General features: G+C 36.5%; 1 protein-coding gene across 1 annotated transcript in view; it reads left to right on the forward strand.

Moving 5' to 3' along the window:
- The first annotated feature begins 1,386 nt into the window (after positions 1–1,386).
- Positions 1,387–19,528, forward strand: part of LOC103035972 (carnitine O-palmitoyltransferase 1, liver isoform) — a 32,338-nt gene continuing 14,196 nt past the window's right edge. The window contains exons 1-9 of the mRNA XM_007232946.4: positions 1,387–1,530; positions 8,347–8,489; positions 13,140–13,279; positions 15,470–15,641; positions 15,785–15,886; positions 16,222–16,359; positions 17,760–17,837; positions 17,923–18,030; positions 19,008–19,095. Coding sequence (XP_007233008.3) covers positions 8,349–8,489; positions 13,140–13,279; positions 15,470–15,641; positions 15,785–15,886; positions 16,222–16,359; positions 17,760–17,837; positions 17,923–18,030; positions 19,008–19,095 — 967 coding nt within the window. The 5' untranslated portion in view covers positions 1,387–1,530; positions 8,347–8,348. The remainder of the gene's footprint in view (positions 1,531–8,346; positions 8,490–13,139; positions 13,280–15,469; positions 15,642–15,784; positions 15,887–16,221; positions 16,360–17,759; positions 17,838–17,922; positions 18,031–19,007; positions 19,096–19,528) is intronic.

Here is a 19,528-nt window from a genome sequence, read left to right on the forward strand (position 1 = left end):
ACAAAAACCACGTGTGAACTTTTGAACAAGCAAAGAAAAGGGAAGATATAGCTAGCAAACTGAAATTATTATCTCATATATTTCAAGGTGGCCAGGTTAATACAGATGTGCAGCGAGAGGAAAAAACTAGCACACAATTCAAATAAATAAATTAACAAAAATATTAGCATTGTCTTTACAATGCGAGCATGCGCACAATACAGTCACACTACAGAAAAAAATAAATGTTAAATTAAATGTTTTGTTTTTTGGCTGCTTGATGCAAAAGGAAAACTCACACTTTCATAATATATTTACCAATCTGTAGTCTGTTTTTTAGATATAATAAATAAATATTATAAATAAATAAAATAAATATTGTTTATTTTACTCCAATCTTGGGTAAGAGAGAATTATTAATTGCATTACAAGTTGGAATGTGGACATCTTGAATTATGTTCTAATATCACAACGTACTGGTCAAAAGTTTTAGAACACCCCTATAGTTTATTAGTCTAGTAGCAGTACTGCATGTACCAGACAAGCTGCTTTTTATTTTCTCATCTTAGCAATGACTTCATTACTACACTTCACCTGTCAGACCTCTAATTCTTCTCTACACAATCCAATGTTATGCTGAGCTAAAGGTGTTGCCATGTGGGTCAGCCAGACCTGTTCCTGTACCTGGTTTTTCCAGTTTCCAAGAGTATTCTTGTGTAGGAAACAGTACTTGCCTCTTTCTGGCGTCAACTGTATTTTTCTGAGAAAAAAAACTTTCAATAGTTACAGAGTTATCTGTGTTTCTGTGTCGTTTTCAAGATATTAAGACATTAGATATTAAGGCAAAAATAAAGGGAAAACTTTTCACCAATAGTGTATATCACAAGGAAAATATATATTACATTGTCAGTTTTTTCGCACAGCCCCATTATGTCACTGTCACCTCTGAGATCATTTGAATCTTTTTATTAGACTTTTTATAGGTTTTTTTATATAGTGTAAAAAATTAAAAATGAATAACATTGACTTAATTGACTTCCATTAGTATTAATCTATTATTAATAAATAAATAAATAAATAAATAAATAAATACTAATAAATAATCATAATAAACGAATTTTACAAATAATAATAATAGTAATTTTACAACAATTATTATTATTATTTCTATTACTAACAGTATTATTATTATTATTATTATTATTATTCACATTTAAACAGTAACATATCTGAAAACGAGGTTTCTTTTTCATTTGCAACAAAAAAATAAAAAGTAAATTAAAAAGAGAAACACCTGACAAGGCTTTATCTATCCTAACTTGGCGGGAAAGCCACAGACCTGGCAACCCTTCTAGAGACGCTACAAACGAAGCTCGATTCAGTTGGTCCGTGTGAGTCGCTTGAATGAAAAAGAACCGATTCTGAATCTGGACTGATTCACGAGTCGAGAGGAGCGCGCCTCGGATGCTGGTGGCTACGTCAGTTGATGCGCGTGAGCCGTTCAAAATATTTCCCCAAAATTGGACAGCAGAAAGAGCCGCTGGGATTCAGGTAGGAGCGGAACCGTGGCTGTTGTTTCTGTCTCTGCGGGCCCCGCTGCGGGTTTAGGCGGCGGGTTGGTGTGTGTTGCGGGTTGTGTTGGCGGCTGTTCAGTGGTTAGCACTGCTGCAGCAGCAGGGCCCGGCTTGCTGGGCTGGGCTGGGCTGTGAGACTCGCTAGCCGGTGTGAGTTAGCGCTAACGAACTCAGCCCCATTCACACACACGGGCTAGTGGCTAACGTTAGCGGTTACCCCCCACCACCACGCAGTGTAGAGAATATTTCTGAGAGGTTTGGTCGCTGTTAGACACACGTTTACGCGGCCGCGGTGTAGTGAAACGGTTCAGAGCGTGTTTATAATTTATTTAATAGCTCCAGAAACACGACAGGGACCGAACAAGTCTGAACCCAGAAGCTCAGAGAAACAGAATGAAGTTTAGCTGTGAGTAATGGACAGTCAGACAAGGTGTATCAGCGGGTGTTTTAGTGGTGCTGTTATTATTGATTCTCCTAATTGGGTTATACTGAATATGAGCAGTTAGTAGGTTATCATCACCATAGTTAACGTAACCAGCCCTAGATAATAAAAACGAGCACAGGAACCAAACCATTTCAGATTCTTCAACCATAACCTAACGAACACAAGTTCTCCTCTCTGTAGGAGCTGACTGTGATAACTTTTATGTGATAATTTTACTGGCATTAAGGCTTCTGTTGCAGACCCTATATGAAGGCTGGACGATATTGTAAAAAAAAATGTAACCAGAAATCTGCACCCAGAAATATTTCTGTGGAATCCAGTGTAAAAAGCCGTTCTTCCAAGTATTGTGATGTGTTTTAGTTAATTCATCATGAAATCTGGACACAATTTAAAGAACTGGCAAATTTAAAAAACAAAATTTGAAATGCAAGGTTTTTGCATGACTGTGACAATATAAGCAGTTTACATTCCTAAAACTTATCTTCAGTGACTAGAATGGCTAAAGCAACTAGAATATTTGTTTGATTGATCTTAATTATACCACAGTTAGTTCCAACCCTGCAATGTGATTGGCTGAGAGGCGTTCTATGAGAGCCCTTATCAGCCAGTAATGCACTGTAGCAGAAGCTCTCCATGTATTACTCCACCACATACAGGTAACCTAGCAACGATGCAGCCCTTACAAGCCAAACAGCACTGCTATAAACAGAGCAGCAATAAAAATATACTACTATTGATAACCAAACAGATCATATTTTCTCATCCTCTTTAACTCAAAAACTTTCAATAAACAGTGATAATGAAACTGTGGTATAGTCACAATAATACACCTAAGGTTCGTGCTATAATGGTTGTAGTCGCAAGGCCTGCGGACAGAATAAAGGAGGTTTGTTATTTTTTAGCTGCCACACTAATGTATAAATCCCAGGCTCACCTTCAGTAGTTCCTAGTGATTATTGTTAACCGCACTGCAAAGTTTTAAATTAGGGGTGAAATTTATCTCCATGTGTTGCAAATGCTGCTTGTACCCTGGTGCAAATAGTTACTCCCAAAAAAAAAAATTCCTGATATTCTTAAATATATGAGCGATTTGCCATTATGATTTTTTAGTTCTTACATAACAACAATAGATTTTTAATTACGTTTTTATGAATAGTAAGCAGCACCCTTCACCCTATATTAAACACGGTGAAAATTGTATTAAAACATTAAATTGATTAATCGGATTCATCAGATTAACCTCCCAGCCCTACCTGTATGTAAAAAATGTAACTTTCTAGGTTACTTTGTCAGAAATGACATCTTGCTACTAGGGGTGGGCAATATTATATCATATACAATTTATCGTGACACAGAAATAACGTGATATTAAAAATCCATATCATGATAATAGAGATGTTCTGTCTTAAAAGTAGTCTATTATTTACTGTGAAGTTTTAGGTGTATTTATTGTATAATTATTTTAGTTTGCAGTTTATATGCATGCACTAAATATTCTGCAATATATTTTGCTGCATTATATTATTTTATGCTATATTATTCATTTTGCCACATTATGATTATGCTGTTATACTCTTATACTATATTCCTGAAACTAATTAATTATTTTCTGTTTTCCTATATCGCCAAGTATATCGTTATCGCAAAAAAACCCTGAAATATCGTGATATTATTTTAGAGCCATATCGCCCACCCCTACTTGCTACCCACCTAGTAGACTGTATAACATTTTAAAAGCATCCACATTAAGTCCTTATAGTAATATTAGACTTGTCACAAAAACTTTTTTGGACTATATATATATATATATATATATATATATATATATATATACCAGAAAGTATTGCAATAAATGATATTATAGTCATTTTAAGTGCACTTCATGACTTTGATATATGGTCATATACAGCAAAGTTTGGCAGTTACATGAATCATCTCAGATAATTTGTTAAGTTGTAATAATTTACACTCCCTACCAGCTTTTTTTGACAAATAGCTCTAAGTTGGGTTTTGTAGAGTAGCTTAATTTTGTGGCTTCATGAGGCAAGTCCTTTGGAAACCGGTCCTGCTGGGTGTGGAGAATTTTGCCAAGCCAGTTAGGCGAGACCTCGTTGTTCTTTCTCCTTAATTGAAAATGTATATACTGTGACTAGAGATTTAAAGTCTGAAATGTCTTTTACCTCTTATGTTTACAACTGTGAAGAGGGTTAGTTTGGTGTAATTGTTTGTGTGTTTGTTTGTGTTTTTGTTTGTTTGTTTGTGGGTGTGATTGAACATGTTGCTTTAGGACCTCATTCTCTTTAAAAAGAAGAACCACTTAGTCACCATTTGTGAGAATTTGGGCTCTGCATTTAACTCAGATCTGCAATGTATTCACATCTACTCTATGGTAGGGGTGCACTGGAGGGCAGAGTTCAGCAAAAATTATGGATTTCCCTGCTCTAACAGACCTACTGAACCTGGCAATTAACAGGTGAGTGGAATCAGGTGTGTCTGAGCAGGAAAAGCACAAACTGTGAAAATGGCTGTCCCTCCAGGCCCTCCTGGAAGGAGAGGGAGCACACACCCCTGGATTTCAGCTAGTTGATCAATATTGTGATTAATTGGATATACTTGGTTGATGCGATAAATGAGGGTTTATTTTAAAAAAGGAACTAAGATATTTTTCTTTTTGTTGCGAGTTGCATTGTTGACTTCTTGATCTCTGTGTTGCTTCTATGTCACAGACTAGATGGAGCTGAATTACATCAGATAATTACACACACTATAATGTCCTATGTTTTTTAATAGCAATAAAAATAAAAACTAACCCCTTCTGACAGCCTATAACCGTATTAATCTTACTCATATTACCTGAAGTTCATTTCCTCTTTTTCTCAATTAAAAGGACAAAGAAAGACAACAAAATATAAGATGCATATTTTGCGTGACTGTGACAATATTAGCAATTTGCATTCAACTTTAGCAACTAGTTTGAATTGAAAGGCCATTTTAAAACCTCAGACCTTATTTACTTATTTCATACACACAGTTATATGTTTTTAAGATCAATTAAGAGAGAATAAAAACTGAATTCTTATTGACAACCTATATCCATATTATTCTTAAGTTTTTTTTTCTATTTTTCTCAATTAATTGCCCAACCCTTGTGGGAGGAGTGAGGGGGGGGTTGGGGTTAGGGCATTTAAGTGGGGTCTTGTTGGTACAGGGGATTAACCTAGCCACCTTCTGGTCACAAGGCTGCTTTTTAATAGCCTACAAGTCTATATCAACATGCTCTATTGCTTACATGTTATAGAGATCTGAACCACAACACATGCTTTCATGTTAGGATTTCCAGTTTTTCCATCATCACCATGTAAATTACCCAGTGGTGTTTTTGTAAGCCAGTATTTCTAGTCCTGCAGTCAGACAAAAGCAGATAAAAGCTTTTGAAAGGTAATGAGCTTATGGGTTGGGTTGGATTTTGGAGCAGGAAAGTGTTGAGTGTAGGATGGCTCTGTGAGTAGGATTGGGAAATGCTGATGATGTAAGCCAAGATTATTGGTATCCTCCGCTGCAAGCCCAGCTGACTTGGATCTTCTTGCTTGAGTGTTTTTTTTTATTTTTTTTGTTTAAAAAAACTGCTGAAGCAGACCAAACAGTTTTAAATAGTTGTGCGTGACTGTTCGTCCAGACGGTGAGGGATGTGCGAAGAAACCTCCTGTGTTGTTGCTATAGAGATTCTTCGTTGCCATAGTTACATAACTGGATGTGGAGATATCCGCTGAGAGATCCTTTTTTTGGTTCTCTGTCCATGTGTGTTTCCGTTTTTTTTAAGAGTGAGAGGCACATAAGAGACGAGAGCGTGTTTCCCAGGGGAGATCTGATTTCCGTTAGAGTCAAAATTTTTTAGATGAAATCACACACACACACACACACAGATTTGCTCTCAACACGTTTACTTTCAAACTGATGGTTATCCTCCACCCAAAGACGATATGGTAAAATGCTACGTTCTTACTGCAGCAAATTGCCCATCAACACCCACTAGCCTCTCTAAAGGCATTTCCTATTAATGCACAGTTGGGCTTTATGAATATTTAATATCGCAGGGTAGTGCTTGTGCAGTTGAGCTCTGTATTATTTCTTTTAAGTAAGTGAAATCTGAAACTCTTTTGTCTGACCTGACTGTCCTGGTTTGGATCAGTTTTCAGGAGATTGATGAATCGTCACAAGGAGCAACAAACACAGCAAGCAAAACAAGCCGAGCAAGCTCAGGCTTTTCCTTCAGAGTCACATTCACAATAGACATTTGCATTAGAGTTACCATTGGAAATGTGTGTGACTGGGGCTGTTCCCAAATTCTGGTAACCATCCAGTTTTGGTCCTGTTAGCATGCTAACATTAGCTGTTGTGACAGTCATAAACAGAAGAAATTTGACAATCTTATATTGGCAAGGGTACAGTTCTGCACAGCAGGTCATAGTTAGATAGCACATCTATCATAAACAACAAAACACAAAAAAGTAGTGGTGCACCGATGTGGACGTTCTGGGCCGATGCCGATATCCAATATTCCACATACTTTTGCATTTTTGTAATTTTTCAAAAGCAAACATTATTAAACAAATATTAAACATTATAACCTAAGTAAATATAAAGAGTACTTATTAAATAATGATTTTATTTCTTAAGAGAAAAAACTATCCAAACCAACTTGTGTGAAAAAGTGTTTGCCCCCATAAATTAACACTTTTTGGAAAGCTGAGTTCAATTTCACTAACCACAACCAGACGTGTAGAATCCAGAAATCACTTAAATAGAACCTGTCTGACAACATGAAGCAGATAAAAGATCTCGAAAAGCAACATTTTATGTTTTAATCTGAAGGAATTCAAAAACCGATTAGTTTAGAAAAGGTTACCAAGTCATTTGTAAGGCTTTGGAACTCACAGCTGACCACAATGAGAGCTATTTTTCCACAAATGGAAAAAAACATGGAACACTGGTAAACCTTACCAGGAGTGGCAGGCCAACTAAAATAATTCCAAAAGGTCATGGACAACTCATCCAGGAGGTCACAAAAGAACCCACAACAACATTTAAAGAACTGCAGATCTCTCTTGCCTCACTTAAGGTCAGTGTTAAAGATTCAATAATAAGATCCACTGGTCAAAAATGGTCTCCATGGGAGAATTCCAAGGCAAAAAACACCAAAAAAGAACACAACAGCCCGTCTCACATTTTCCAAAAAACATCTTGGTGATCTCCAGGACTTTGGGTAAATATTCTTTGGACTGACATGGCAAAAGTGGAACATTGTGTTGGTGGAAGGTGTTAGTCTCGTTACATCTGGCATAAAATTAACACATAGCCTAATTTCAGAAAAAGAGCATCATGCTAAACGTAAAACATAATGGGTGTAGTGTAAGGGTCTGGGGCTGCTTTGCTGCTTCAGGGCCTGGACAGCTTGCTGTAATAGATAGAACCAAGAATTCAGCTGTTTACGAGAAAATCCTGAAGGAGATTGTCTGGCCATCTGTTCAATGACCTCAAGCTCAATGTACATGGGTTCTGCAGCAGGACAATGACCCAAAGCACACAAACAAGTCCACCTCTGAATGGCTTAAAAAGTAAAAGTAGTCAGTAGTAGTAAGGTGCTGTGGCATGATCTTAAACAGCATGTTTATGCTAGAAAATCGTCCAATGTGTCTGAATTAAAACAATTCTGTAAAGAAGAAGTGGACCAAAATTCCTCCACAGAGATGTGAAAGACTCATTACCAGTTATCGTTAAATCTTGATTGAAGTTGTTTCCACCAAGTGTGGCACAACCAAGTTATTAGGTTTAAAAGGTACAAGGGGACATGTGCTTTCATGTGATGGCTTTCCTCTGCAGTTTAATTGTGAAGGCAGAAATGTTAAGTCCGCCGTCCAATCGCAGTTGCTGCCTCTGTTTCACCATGTAGTTACATTTTTGGGAAAGTGCACATCAAGCTACACTGTACAACTGTGTGTTGAGTATGCATAGGCCACAGTGTAGATTTGATGAAGTATGAATTGGCCCTAAAAAGAGTTGGAGAAAAACAGTGCTATGCATTATGAAGTGGTGGTTACTTGGTTCAAAATCGGTGCGACAGTCTGTGCTCCTAAATCAGTGTCCTGAATAACAGATTATTTCATGTTGAAAAAATGAAAACTCTTAAAATGAACTATAGTGCTTTTGATTAGTATTTGGTATTTTTATTGTGCGTTATCACTGTGTCCTTACTTTGGGTGTGGCAGTGAAGAAAATAAGAAGGTCAGATTCTATGTCTTCTTTGCATGTTATAGTGATTTTGTGTGTGTGTTTGTGTTTATTCTGTAGGGATGGCAGAGGCGCATCAGGCGGTAGCGTTCCAGTTCACTATAACTCCAGAGGGAATAGACTTGCAGCTGTCTCATGAGGCACTCAGACAAGTCTATCTTTCCGGTCTTCGCTCCTGGAAAAAACGCATCGTACGCTTAAAGGTAAATTCTGTGTTGTTAACAAACCTGTTAACGTTTAAAGAAGCTATTTAAAATAATTTATGGAGTGTGGGTCAGCAAAAATGTTGAAGCGGAGATATTTAACCCGGTTCAGTTTTTAATGTATAGCAATTAAATGTTTACTTTGGTATATCAAGATGGAGCTAAGTGACTGACATAGCTGGCAATAACTCAAGATACTTCTGCTTTAGCTTTCAGAAGTATCTAAGCAGGCTGTTTTGATCAGATCTTTTCTTTGAAATCCTCCAGCAAACTGTACACACTTACAGATTTATAAGTTTTAACAGTTTCCAGTTATTGCAAGCGTTTTAAGCCAAATAAGTAATACTATATTTTTTGCACAATAAAGCAAACTAAATCTTTTAATTTTCCCAAAAATCGACATTGCACCTTATAGTCCAGTGCGTCTTATGTATGAATCCGACCAGTCAGGTTGTAAAGAGCAGTAAAGCCACTCCGCTCAAGTACAGCCTTATACAGGAGATTCAGTTTATTTCTCCAGCACTGAGACAGGAGCAGTATTAGCATTAGCCACTAACTGCACTAACCGCTAGCTATTTTGCCACTCACAGGTGAGTATTATTGGCCTGTAGCCTGCTGCCTACCCCTGCTAGCACTGCTGGAGCAGCATTAGCATTACCTTCGTTTCATTAGGTCTTTCACCCATAAGAGGGGGGTATATAGGACTGTAGTTTTTACTGTATTAAACTTTGTTAAAATAAGCTATGTGGGACGAACCGCTATCTAATATCTCCCTGGCTTACCGGAACACTCAGGGTTCCTCAGTGTAGCTCTGTCTGGCGGCATTGTCTGGAAAACTAAATTTACTGTAAATAAATGGAAGCGCTTTACTCACCCAAATAAACATTTTTCCGGAGAGAAATCTGTGTAGATTAACATTCAGTGCCCGTTTGACTTTAAAATATATATATATTTTTTTTATATATAAAGAATTACAGTTTTCTTTACTTGACTTAGTTTAGCTCTACAGTTCTGAGCACACAGCAGCAAGAGCTGCTGAATTAGAAGGAAAGTGTGGTGACACCCCTGTTCCTTACTAGTGTCGCATAATGCGAGTCATAATCCGGTGCGCCTTATGTATAAAAAATAGACGAGAAAATAGATGTTTATTAATAGTGTGCCTTATAATCTGATGTGCCTTATAGTGTGAAAAATATGGTACTTCAAATCTCTGTAAGCTGACCAAACAATTCACTCAGTGTTTGATGACTGCCTGAAGTCTGAAATGCATTAATGTCAGCAAGACGTCATCTGAGTTTTCTCCCTTGAGATGCTTTGCTAGGCCTTTTTTCCCTGCTGTTGTCTTTATTTTCTGCTCGGTCAAGGGTTTTTCTGCTGCATTTTTATTAGTATATTAGACACACATTGCACGATTATGAAACCTATAAGAATCACTGAGAGGGTTCAGTGACATTTTGAGAGAAAGCAGGTGAATGTGAATCTTGCAGAAGTTGTCACCATGAGAATTAAAATAGGTGGATGATAATCTGTAAACAGTAACTCTGTTTAGTAAATACACTAGTTAAAAGATGGAATTGTCCCATAACTAATGTTTTTTTTATTAGCTAAGATGCTGGCATACCAATCAAGCCTGCCTTTACTTAAAATAGATTTTTTTAAATAGAGCTCATGCATGTTTAGAACAAACCAGGTCTCAGTCAGTAATGTTTAGCGTAAATGATGAACACATTTTAGACACCTTTAAGTGCTCTCACATTCAGAAAGACCAGATTAACTGTTATGGGGCTACTTTACTCACTGCACATTGCCAGAAAGATCGACCTAATATGCTTGTCATCTTTTCCTTTTGTTAGTCTTTGGCTTTTTTATAAGAAATATAGTGAGCTAAAATTTAGAAGGTCTAGCGTTGTAGTTATTGATTTATTGTTAGTAATGTATGTGGTTACTGAAAAATATATAATTTATTTAGCTTAAAAAAGGCCTTGTTTGGCCTTGGAATGATCAGGGTCACTTTCCTCTGTACTTGCAACTTGTGCAGTTTTGCAGTGTCGACTAAACCAGAGCAGTGAGTATTGCTGTATACACTTCAGATAGAGCAGTGAAATCATCAATAAACACAAGTGACCCAGTTCTCCTGACAGCCCATTCCATTAAAATGTTTCTGCAGTGATTGATGTGGGATGTTTTGGATCACTCCTTTTGCTTCTCCTTTGCTAGTCATTATGCTGCTTATCATGGTTTAAATTGTTTAAAGAATTTTGTTAGATGTTTCCCAGAAAAGTTTATTCTGGTGTTTCTGTTGTTGATTGTAACCAGTGGTTTGAATCTTGAGGTTAACCAGCAGTGTTTACTTATATATCTGTGACTTTTGATTGTAGAAGGGATTTTATTTCACCAAGGAAAGAAATATGTGAGGACTTACTTTAGTCATCTTTCAAAAACAAATTGAGATGCTGAGTAAAATGTAAATACAAAGATAATTATTTCACAATAGAATACATCAGTAATTTTACATTGAGTATAATTTTCTTAAACTGTTCCATATCTTTTAGAGACAGTTTTTGCAAATGGCTGAATCTCTGCCCATCTTTGCTTCTGAGAGACTCTGTAAATCGCTCCTATTACAGCTGTTTTTTATTTGAATCACTTATTTTTCCAGCCTTTTCTTGTCCCTTGTCCCAGCTTTTTTGAGACGTGTTTTTCAAAAATCTCACTTTCAACATCCGATGTGTTCTGTGTTTTTGTCATGAATAAAATGTAGGTCTATGAGATTTGCAAAATTGTTCATTTTGATATATTTACATTTTATTCAATTTATGCACATTTTACACAGTGTCTCAACTTTTTTTTAAATTGAGGCTGGACTTTTCAGCCTGTAAAAATGCAGAAATATGATAAAAACACTTGAAGAATGAAGAATAAAATGCACTCATCTGACATCTTTGAGAAAGTTCTGGGTGTGGTCTGATAATCTTAACACTCCCTGCTTATGGGAAGCAGGGCCCAAGATGGTGTATCTGCTTATCTGTCAACCAGTCTGCAAAAAGGACCTGTGTGTGCTTAACCGTCAGTCATGCTGCACGTACACAGCACACAACACAGGCAGTTCCATAGTTATTACTGCTGTAAATTCTGTCATTTTTGTCAATGACTTATTTAAACAGAAAAAACCCAGAAGCAACACAAAGCTTGCTTTAAGGGGGTCAAAACCATGCATGCACAATGAAACTTGCATGAAAGATTTCGATTGCCGATACCGATATTGGCCGGGGCCAAATGCCACATTACTGCCACACAGGTGCCAGACAAACCTAGTACAGATTCCCCTAATTACATCCACGGTAATTTATGCTGATAGTAAATAAACACAAGAGTGTCAATACCGCAGGAATGTGTATTCCAACATCAGCCACCTTACAGCCTGTTCTTCGGAGTCGGCTCACTGCTTAAAATTGCTCATATTTAATGTTAATATATTAACTAATAGTATATTATTTTAATAATTAATCTAGAGCTTAGGTTGGACAAAAAATCCAGCCTAACTCTCCATGCCCCATGAACTGTTATTATGAGCGCAGACCTGATTTTAAATCCCACGTTTTTTAGAAAGTAACCTTACAGCAATAAAACAGAGCTTTTAACTACATTTCCAAATAGTTGGAATGAGCTAAATGATGATGTTAAAATGATGTTAAAAAACAGTACAACACGGAAGAAGCCTATTTTCTTTAAGAAACTGTGACGGCGCTGTGTATTCTCCGCAGAGAGGACGTAAATATGCTCACTTATATAACCAACCTGTACTGATTTCTGCCCCCAATAACCCTTTCAATAATATTTTTATAGCCCTATTTATTATATTTCATAGCTTCCTTCAACTTTACAAGCAGCTGTTATATTGAACAAGGTGCAATAAATAACCTGCTTATATGTCTGAAATGTGCAGAATATCTACTGAAATTCCCTCAGGTTCTATATATAAAGATGTACCATATTGTTGAAAATTGATAATTGCATTAAAACTGTAATTCGATAAATCAAATTGTTTATCCTCCTCACACTCCTCACACACTGACATTTTTGTTTATTTATTTTGTTATTTGTTTCTGATTTATTTATTTCGATTATTTTTTACCTTAATCTGGCAATAAGGTTCAACCACCAAACAACGAGCACAACAATGTTGCACACATACTGGTATTTTTTTGGGTGTGGCTTGGAGAGAGTAAACATTATAAGGAGGTGCTGTATTTTGGCAAAACCAATAACCTCTCCCTATTAAGTATACTAGTTTTAATGCACTGGTTGAACCTGCCCATGTTTAATATTTCCTTTGCTTTTATTTAATATTAAAACATTTTAAAGGTCAAATCAAGTTGTTTTTTTTTTCCTGATATTAAGTGTTACATTTCCCAGATCAGTTTTGCCATATGAAAGCACCACAAGGTAAAATGCTGTGACAAAATTCAGTATGTGAAAAAAAAAACATATAGAAATCTGCTTAATAAACATCTAGTTATCTCTATTTTGTGTTACTGCTATTATTGCTCTGGTCTGACAAAAATGGCAAAAAATAAAACGGATCATTATATTTATTGTTATTGTTACATGAATGACCATCTTATGATCCTTTTTTTTTTGTCTCCTCAGAACAATGTAATAACAGGTGTGTATCCTGCAAGCCCTTCATCCTGGCTGTTTGTGGTCATAGCAATCCTGGCCACCATGTACACACGCTCTGATCCCTCCATGGGGCTCATCGCCAAAATCCAGGAGCATCTGCCTGCCAGGTAAATGCCAAATAACACAGCACCATCTCACCATTCAGTGTATAAATACAAACTAGAATTTAACTTTACATTACTCTGATTTTAATCTCAGTAGGCATTGTGCCATTTTTGGTTCTTTGTAGCTGATTAATTAGGTGCAGCTGCAGTTTATATGAACAATTACAGTTAATATATTCATGTTCAGATTATGGATTGCATTGTTTTTTCAGTCAAAAACAGAATATAAATTGTAACAAACGCACAAATAAAGCATTGCTTTGTTTGTTTGACGTGATATATCATACATTGATTGAATGCATGGTCCACACTTTCAAATGCAGACTTAGGGTTAGAACCACACAAAACCTTAGGTGACCCAAAAGCTTGTTTAAAAAAGGTATCTGGTGCAAACATGAAGTGAGCCATTAAAAAACAAACATGAGTCAAAGAACTTATTTCCTGCCGAAACTGAATAGAACTGGCTTTTGTTGCAAAAAAAGATTTAAATCTTTGAGTGAATTTCTTACTAGATTTGCTCACAGTTTGGGAGTAATTGTGACCAATATTGAGACTCAGGGTTGTATAGGTTTGTTGGATGATGATTGAGCAAAGCACTTTGCAAGTAGTTTGACAGATTTCTTATTAGATTAAGGTCTGGACTTTGATTTGCCATTGTAAAACATTAACATTTTTTCTTCTTCCACTTGCTGTTGTGGGATCATTGTCCTGTTGGAAAATGAACTTTCCCACATGCTTTATTTTTGCATGCTAAAGCAGTTTGTCATGCAAATATCTTCCTTTATTGTGTACCATTCATGTGTGGTTCAATTTGACCAAGCTTCCCAGTCTCCACTGTGCAAAAGCATCCCCACAACATGGTGGGTTGCTTTCACCCCGTACTTAACTTTAGGGATAATTCTTGTTGTGGAATGGGCAGTGTTTTTATATAGGCATTTAATGTTTCATATAGGGAAATTTTGGTCCAAAATGCTTTTTTTGTTTCATCTAACTGCAACCACCATTTGTGCTTTGATGTATATTTTCTTAAGTAATATAGCCCAGTTGTAGTGCTTTTGATATAGTTTGCTGGAGCATCTTCACTCGCTACTCAACTCTGTAGCTTCTTTGAACTGATTGTTAGCCTCTGTCTGGCTTTTATCACAAGTCTCATCAATGCTTTGATGCTGACATTGAGGGACGGCCTTGATAAAACGTTGCTTTATTTTGACATCTTTATATCTGTTTCACAGTTTTTCAAGTGGAACTTAAATAAGGGGGGGGGCAGATTCAGAAACATATAAAATATTTATCACAGGTCAGAAGGACAATTGTAAGCAAGCTGTATTCAAAATATATATTTTTAATCTTTTTCCTTCAGTTTTGTACATTTTCTTACACTTTCTGTACAAAGCTGAAGGTGAGTTATATTAACTAACTATTGTTGTTCTCAGTAATCAGTAATGCAAACCAACGTTTAAAAAGGGGATTGAATACTTCTGTAAGATTTTGTATGTAGAAACATCAAAGTAGATATAATGGATGTTCAGTATATGGACAAAAGTTTTGGGATTTACCTCGAGCATTGAAATCTGCCTTTACATACATTAGTGAATAAACAGGTGCTTCTAAAGTGCTCACTGAAGAATTACAAGCCCTGTTTCTAGCAAACGCATTGTATTAGTTACTTTTTAATGAATTAATACATTGGCATGCCAGAAGTCATGGGATAGCAGTATGTAGTTTGATCATTAAGTTTTAACTTAGTGGGCAGCTTGGGAACACAGTCAAGTGGTGTGATGTTATCTGTTGATATCTGAGATGTTATCTTGTGATGTTGAACACTGGCCAGGGTGCTCATGGCAAGGAGATATGAATTTTGTGTCACACTGTTCATAATATTAGTCAGAATAAGAGGAAGTAAGTAAAATACATTAAGTAAATTGCCCTTGAATAACATAAAAACACAGTACTTGTATTGATACAGATGGTTTCTGTATAATCTCCTTGTTTCTACTCATTCTGCAAAATTTCATATTTGTATAGGTCTTTGGTTTAAGTATCATTAGCATTGGCCTTTTTCTGTGAATCTAATGTAGTTAATTGCAAATGTAGATGTATTGCCCTGATTGCATTTTTACCACAATAGTTGAGATTCTTTAAATTAATTTACTTCAATATCCACAAATTATTTTTTTGTATTCCGCTCTGCAGTGGTTCAATGAGTATGCAGTGCCAGACAGTCGTGTCTGCTGTGCTGTTCAGTACTCTGCTGTGGCTGTCTTTGATCTTCACTATGAAGCTGTGTCTGAAGCAGCTCCTTTCATACCACCGCTGGATGTTCGAGCAGCATGGCAATGTGTCCACCACCACAAAAGTCTGGGTGGTCAGTATGGTTTTTCCTTCAGTTTTAACACAATAACTTCCTCAAAATTGTTAATAAGTTAATGTGTGTCGTAAAAATAGACAAAACACTTTTCACTGAATAAATTGTTGTTAAGGTCTATGTAATGTGCGTCTTTATTTTAGATGTTGGTAAGGATCTTCTCTGGTCGGCAGCCTCTACTCTACAGCTACCAGGGCTCCCTGCCTAATCTGCCAGTACCTGCCATCAAAGACACTGTGAAGAGGGTGAGGGCATAATTATGATTGTGTTCTTTATTAGAGTCCTTGCCTCATTAGTACATCTTAGTTAGATGTACTAATATTGATGTATTGATGTGTTTACACAGAATAAAAATGACAAAATTGTGATATCTTGAAAATGTAAACCTGTATGTGATTTGTTTCCTGAATAATATGTAATTTGTGTGTAGAAATTTGTTTAATTTTTAAAGGGATGGCAGCCAACTCTACACAGATACACAGTTATACTCTGTATCACATTTCTCTTAAGACTGTTTTTTTTTTTTATATATATATATTGTCCAGCCTTTGTTTAAGATTTTATCTCTCTCTTTCTGCAGTATTTAGAGTCAGTGCGCCCACTGAAGAGTGATTCTGAGTTTGAGAGGATGACCAATCTAGCTAAAGAGTTTGAGGACAGTCTAGGCAGCCGGCTGCAGTGGTACCTCAAGCTCAAGGCGTTGTGGGCCTCCAACTATGTAAGTACTTGCTTGTCATCTATTTAATGGGGCTTAGTTAGCCAGATATTTTTGCTAATGCTTAAGCTGTGTCAGAAAGCTAGATTCTGATCCTTACAACTATGCTGGATTGAGCTTTAATACTGCATATTTACTGCATACGTCTGAAATATAAAAAAAGCAGTCCAGATGAAAACTGCAATAATTTACTGTATCCTACACGGAACAAAAATATAAACGCAACACTTTTGGTTTTGCTCCCATTTTTCGTGAGCTAAACTCAAAGATCTAAGACTTTTCTTATGTACAAAAAGGCCTTTTTCTCTCAAATTTTGTTTACAATTGGGTCTAAGATGAACCATTGACCAGTCACAGGTGTGACGTATTAAGATGCTAATTAGACACAGTGATAATTACGCAGGTGTACCTTGGGCTGGCCATAATAAAAGGCCGCTCTAAAATGTGCAATTTTGTCACAAAGCACAATGCCACAGATGCTGCAAGTTTTGAGGGTGAATTGAATGTCCATTTACTCCACCGTAAGCCGTCTCTAAGGGGGCTTTAGAGAATTTGGCCCTACACCCAACCAACCTCACAACCGCAGACCACATGTAACCACGCCAGCTCAGGACCTACACCTCTAGGGCTGTCGCGATAACCACGGTATAGCAAAATCTCTATAAAATTGCGGCGTGTGGAACATAACTGCCACAACCGTAAAATTGACATTTTCCCCCACACAAGGGCCTTATTATAAAATAAGGGAGGCAAAATTCGGCTGTTATTTCAATTATTATTTAAATACACTTAATGAAATGATATCTGGCGCTTTTAATCCAAGCCGTCCACTCAGCTCAGAGCGCCACTTTAAATGCGCAATTCACGCTGATGTCCCGCTGCTCCAAATACTTCGTTGTCCTGAGGAGCCCTGGATTGCGCCACACTTATCTCTCCTAAAAAAAAAGTATTTAGGTGAGTAAAGCACATTTGAAACTTGTTAGCCCGTAAACAAAAAATATATTATATTAGCCTTAGTGTTCAAAGCATGTGAAAAAGTATTTAGAAAAACATTTATATAGCTCTAAATTGAAGGCATTTCGCGTCATACCACATATCGCAGTGTTGAGCCACCATATATGACTGCAGAGGAAATTATTTCACTGCGACAGCCCTTTACACATCCAGCATCTTCTCCTGTGCATAGGAAAAGTCTTAGATCTTTGAGTTCAGCTCATAAAAAATGGGAGCAAAGCCAAAAGTGTTGCCTTTATATTTTTGTTCAGTGTATATCGTGGGTTAAATTATGTTATTACATATTATTTGGGGTGTAACAATACACAACGGTACTGCTTGCACGGTTTGGTGGCATGCACACTTAAATTGCTTTTATTTGTAACAGAAACTGTGTCTGTCCAAAACAGGTGAGCGACTGGTGGGAGGAGTACATCTACCTGAGAGGACGAGGTCCCATCATGGTGAACAGCAACTACTACGGCATGGTGCGTTTTACACACAGGCAACATAAAATGAGTTAAATAGATACATTTCAAATGTTAAACCATTATTTAATTTTGGTTTTATCAGGACTTCCTGTATGTGACCCCAACACCGATCCAGGCGGCAAGAGCAGGGAACACTCTGCATGCTGTCCTCATGTATCGCAGACGGCTGAACAAGGAGGAAATCAAACCTGTGAGTCCACTTACTGTCAAATAAACTTAAAATAAACTTCATAACCAGTTTAAAAGGGCCTCAGTGATTTATCTTTGTAGACGGTGTAGCTACAATACATTTTTATTAATTTGAGATTAATTTGAGAATATAATTTATATATTTTGTGTGGTTTACTTTAATTTTATGTTGGTGAAAATCTATATTGGACTATTTGAATTATGTAAAATAAAAAATATGTGCATGTGATTTGATTGAAAAGGGCTGTAACTTGCACACTTTTCTAAAGAGAGACATTATTTCAAAAAGACACAAGAATGTTTGCAACAATTCATGTTCTGGAATGCTTGTATTATCAGGAAGGATTTGCAAGCTTGAATTTAATCTTCTAGTATCTTTTAATTCATGCCTGCTGTGCCATATATATATATATATATATATATATATATATATATATGTATATATATATATATATATATATATATATATATATATATATATATATATATATATAATGTATGTATGTATGTATGTGTATGTATGTATATATATTAATATATGTATGTGTGTGTATATATATATATATGGCACAGCAGGCATGAATTAAAAGATACTAGATGATTAAATTCAAGCTTGCAAATCCTTCCTGATAATACAAGCATTCCAGAACATGAATTGTTGCAAACATATATATGTATGTATGTATATATGTATGTATATGTATGTGTATATGTATCTAAAAAGGTAGAAGTATGTTTGTATGGGTGTGAACTTGTGTGCATGATTTGAGTCATCTCATAGTTGTCCGTTTTTTCCCCTGGATGTATATATTTGATGTTTTTCTTTGTTTATTTATTTTTTTTATTTATTGTTGCCTGTTGCTGAGTTTTGTATGTGTTCCCCTCTTTTTTTCTCAATTATTTTCTTTTCTCCTTTTTTATTCCCTCTTGGTCTCTCCTGTCATCACCTGCCTGCCTACATCTCTTTCCTTCTCCCAGAGTCGTATTCCTGGTACCTTTATTCCATTGTGTGCAGCTCAGTGTGAGAGGATTTTCAACACCACACGCATTCCAGGAGAGGAGACCGGTAACGTACACATGCGCACACATGCACACACAGTCTACACACCCTTCACTGGTACACACAAACACACACAGTAATGCTTTAGTATGGGACCTGCAACACGCCAAAAACTGGTCTGAACTGACAGGTTCGAGATTAAAGTGCAAATTAAGGTGGGAAAGACTGACCTGTTTCAATCCGGTCTTTTCTACTGGTATAAGATGGGTGTGTGCAGAGCCTTGCAGAGCTATACAGTATCACATTTAATTGGTGCACTGTGCACTGGTTCACTTGCCGTACTGTAGAAAAGATCATTTGGAATTACATCATCCACACGTGCATCAAGGTTACAAACAAAGTAGGGAGTTTACATCAATCATTCATTTCATTATGACTATATTGTTTTTACAGATTTTTTTCAGCTGCACTAATCATATGGTAGCACTCTGTACTTCTA

The sequence above is a fragment of the Astyanax mexicanus genome, chromosome 6 (genome assembly GCF_023375975.1).
Source record: "Astyanax mexicanus isolate ESR-SI-001 chromosome 6, AstMex3_surface, whole genome shotgun sequence".
NCBI lineage: Eukaryota > Metazoa > Chordata > Actinopteri > Characiformes > Acestrorhamphidae > Astyanax > Astyanax mexicanus.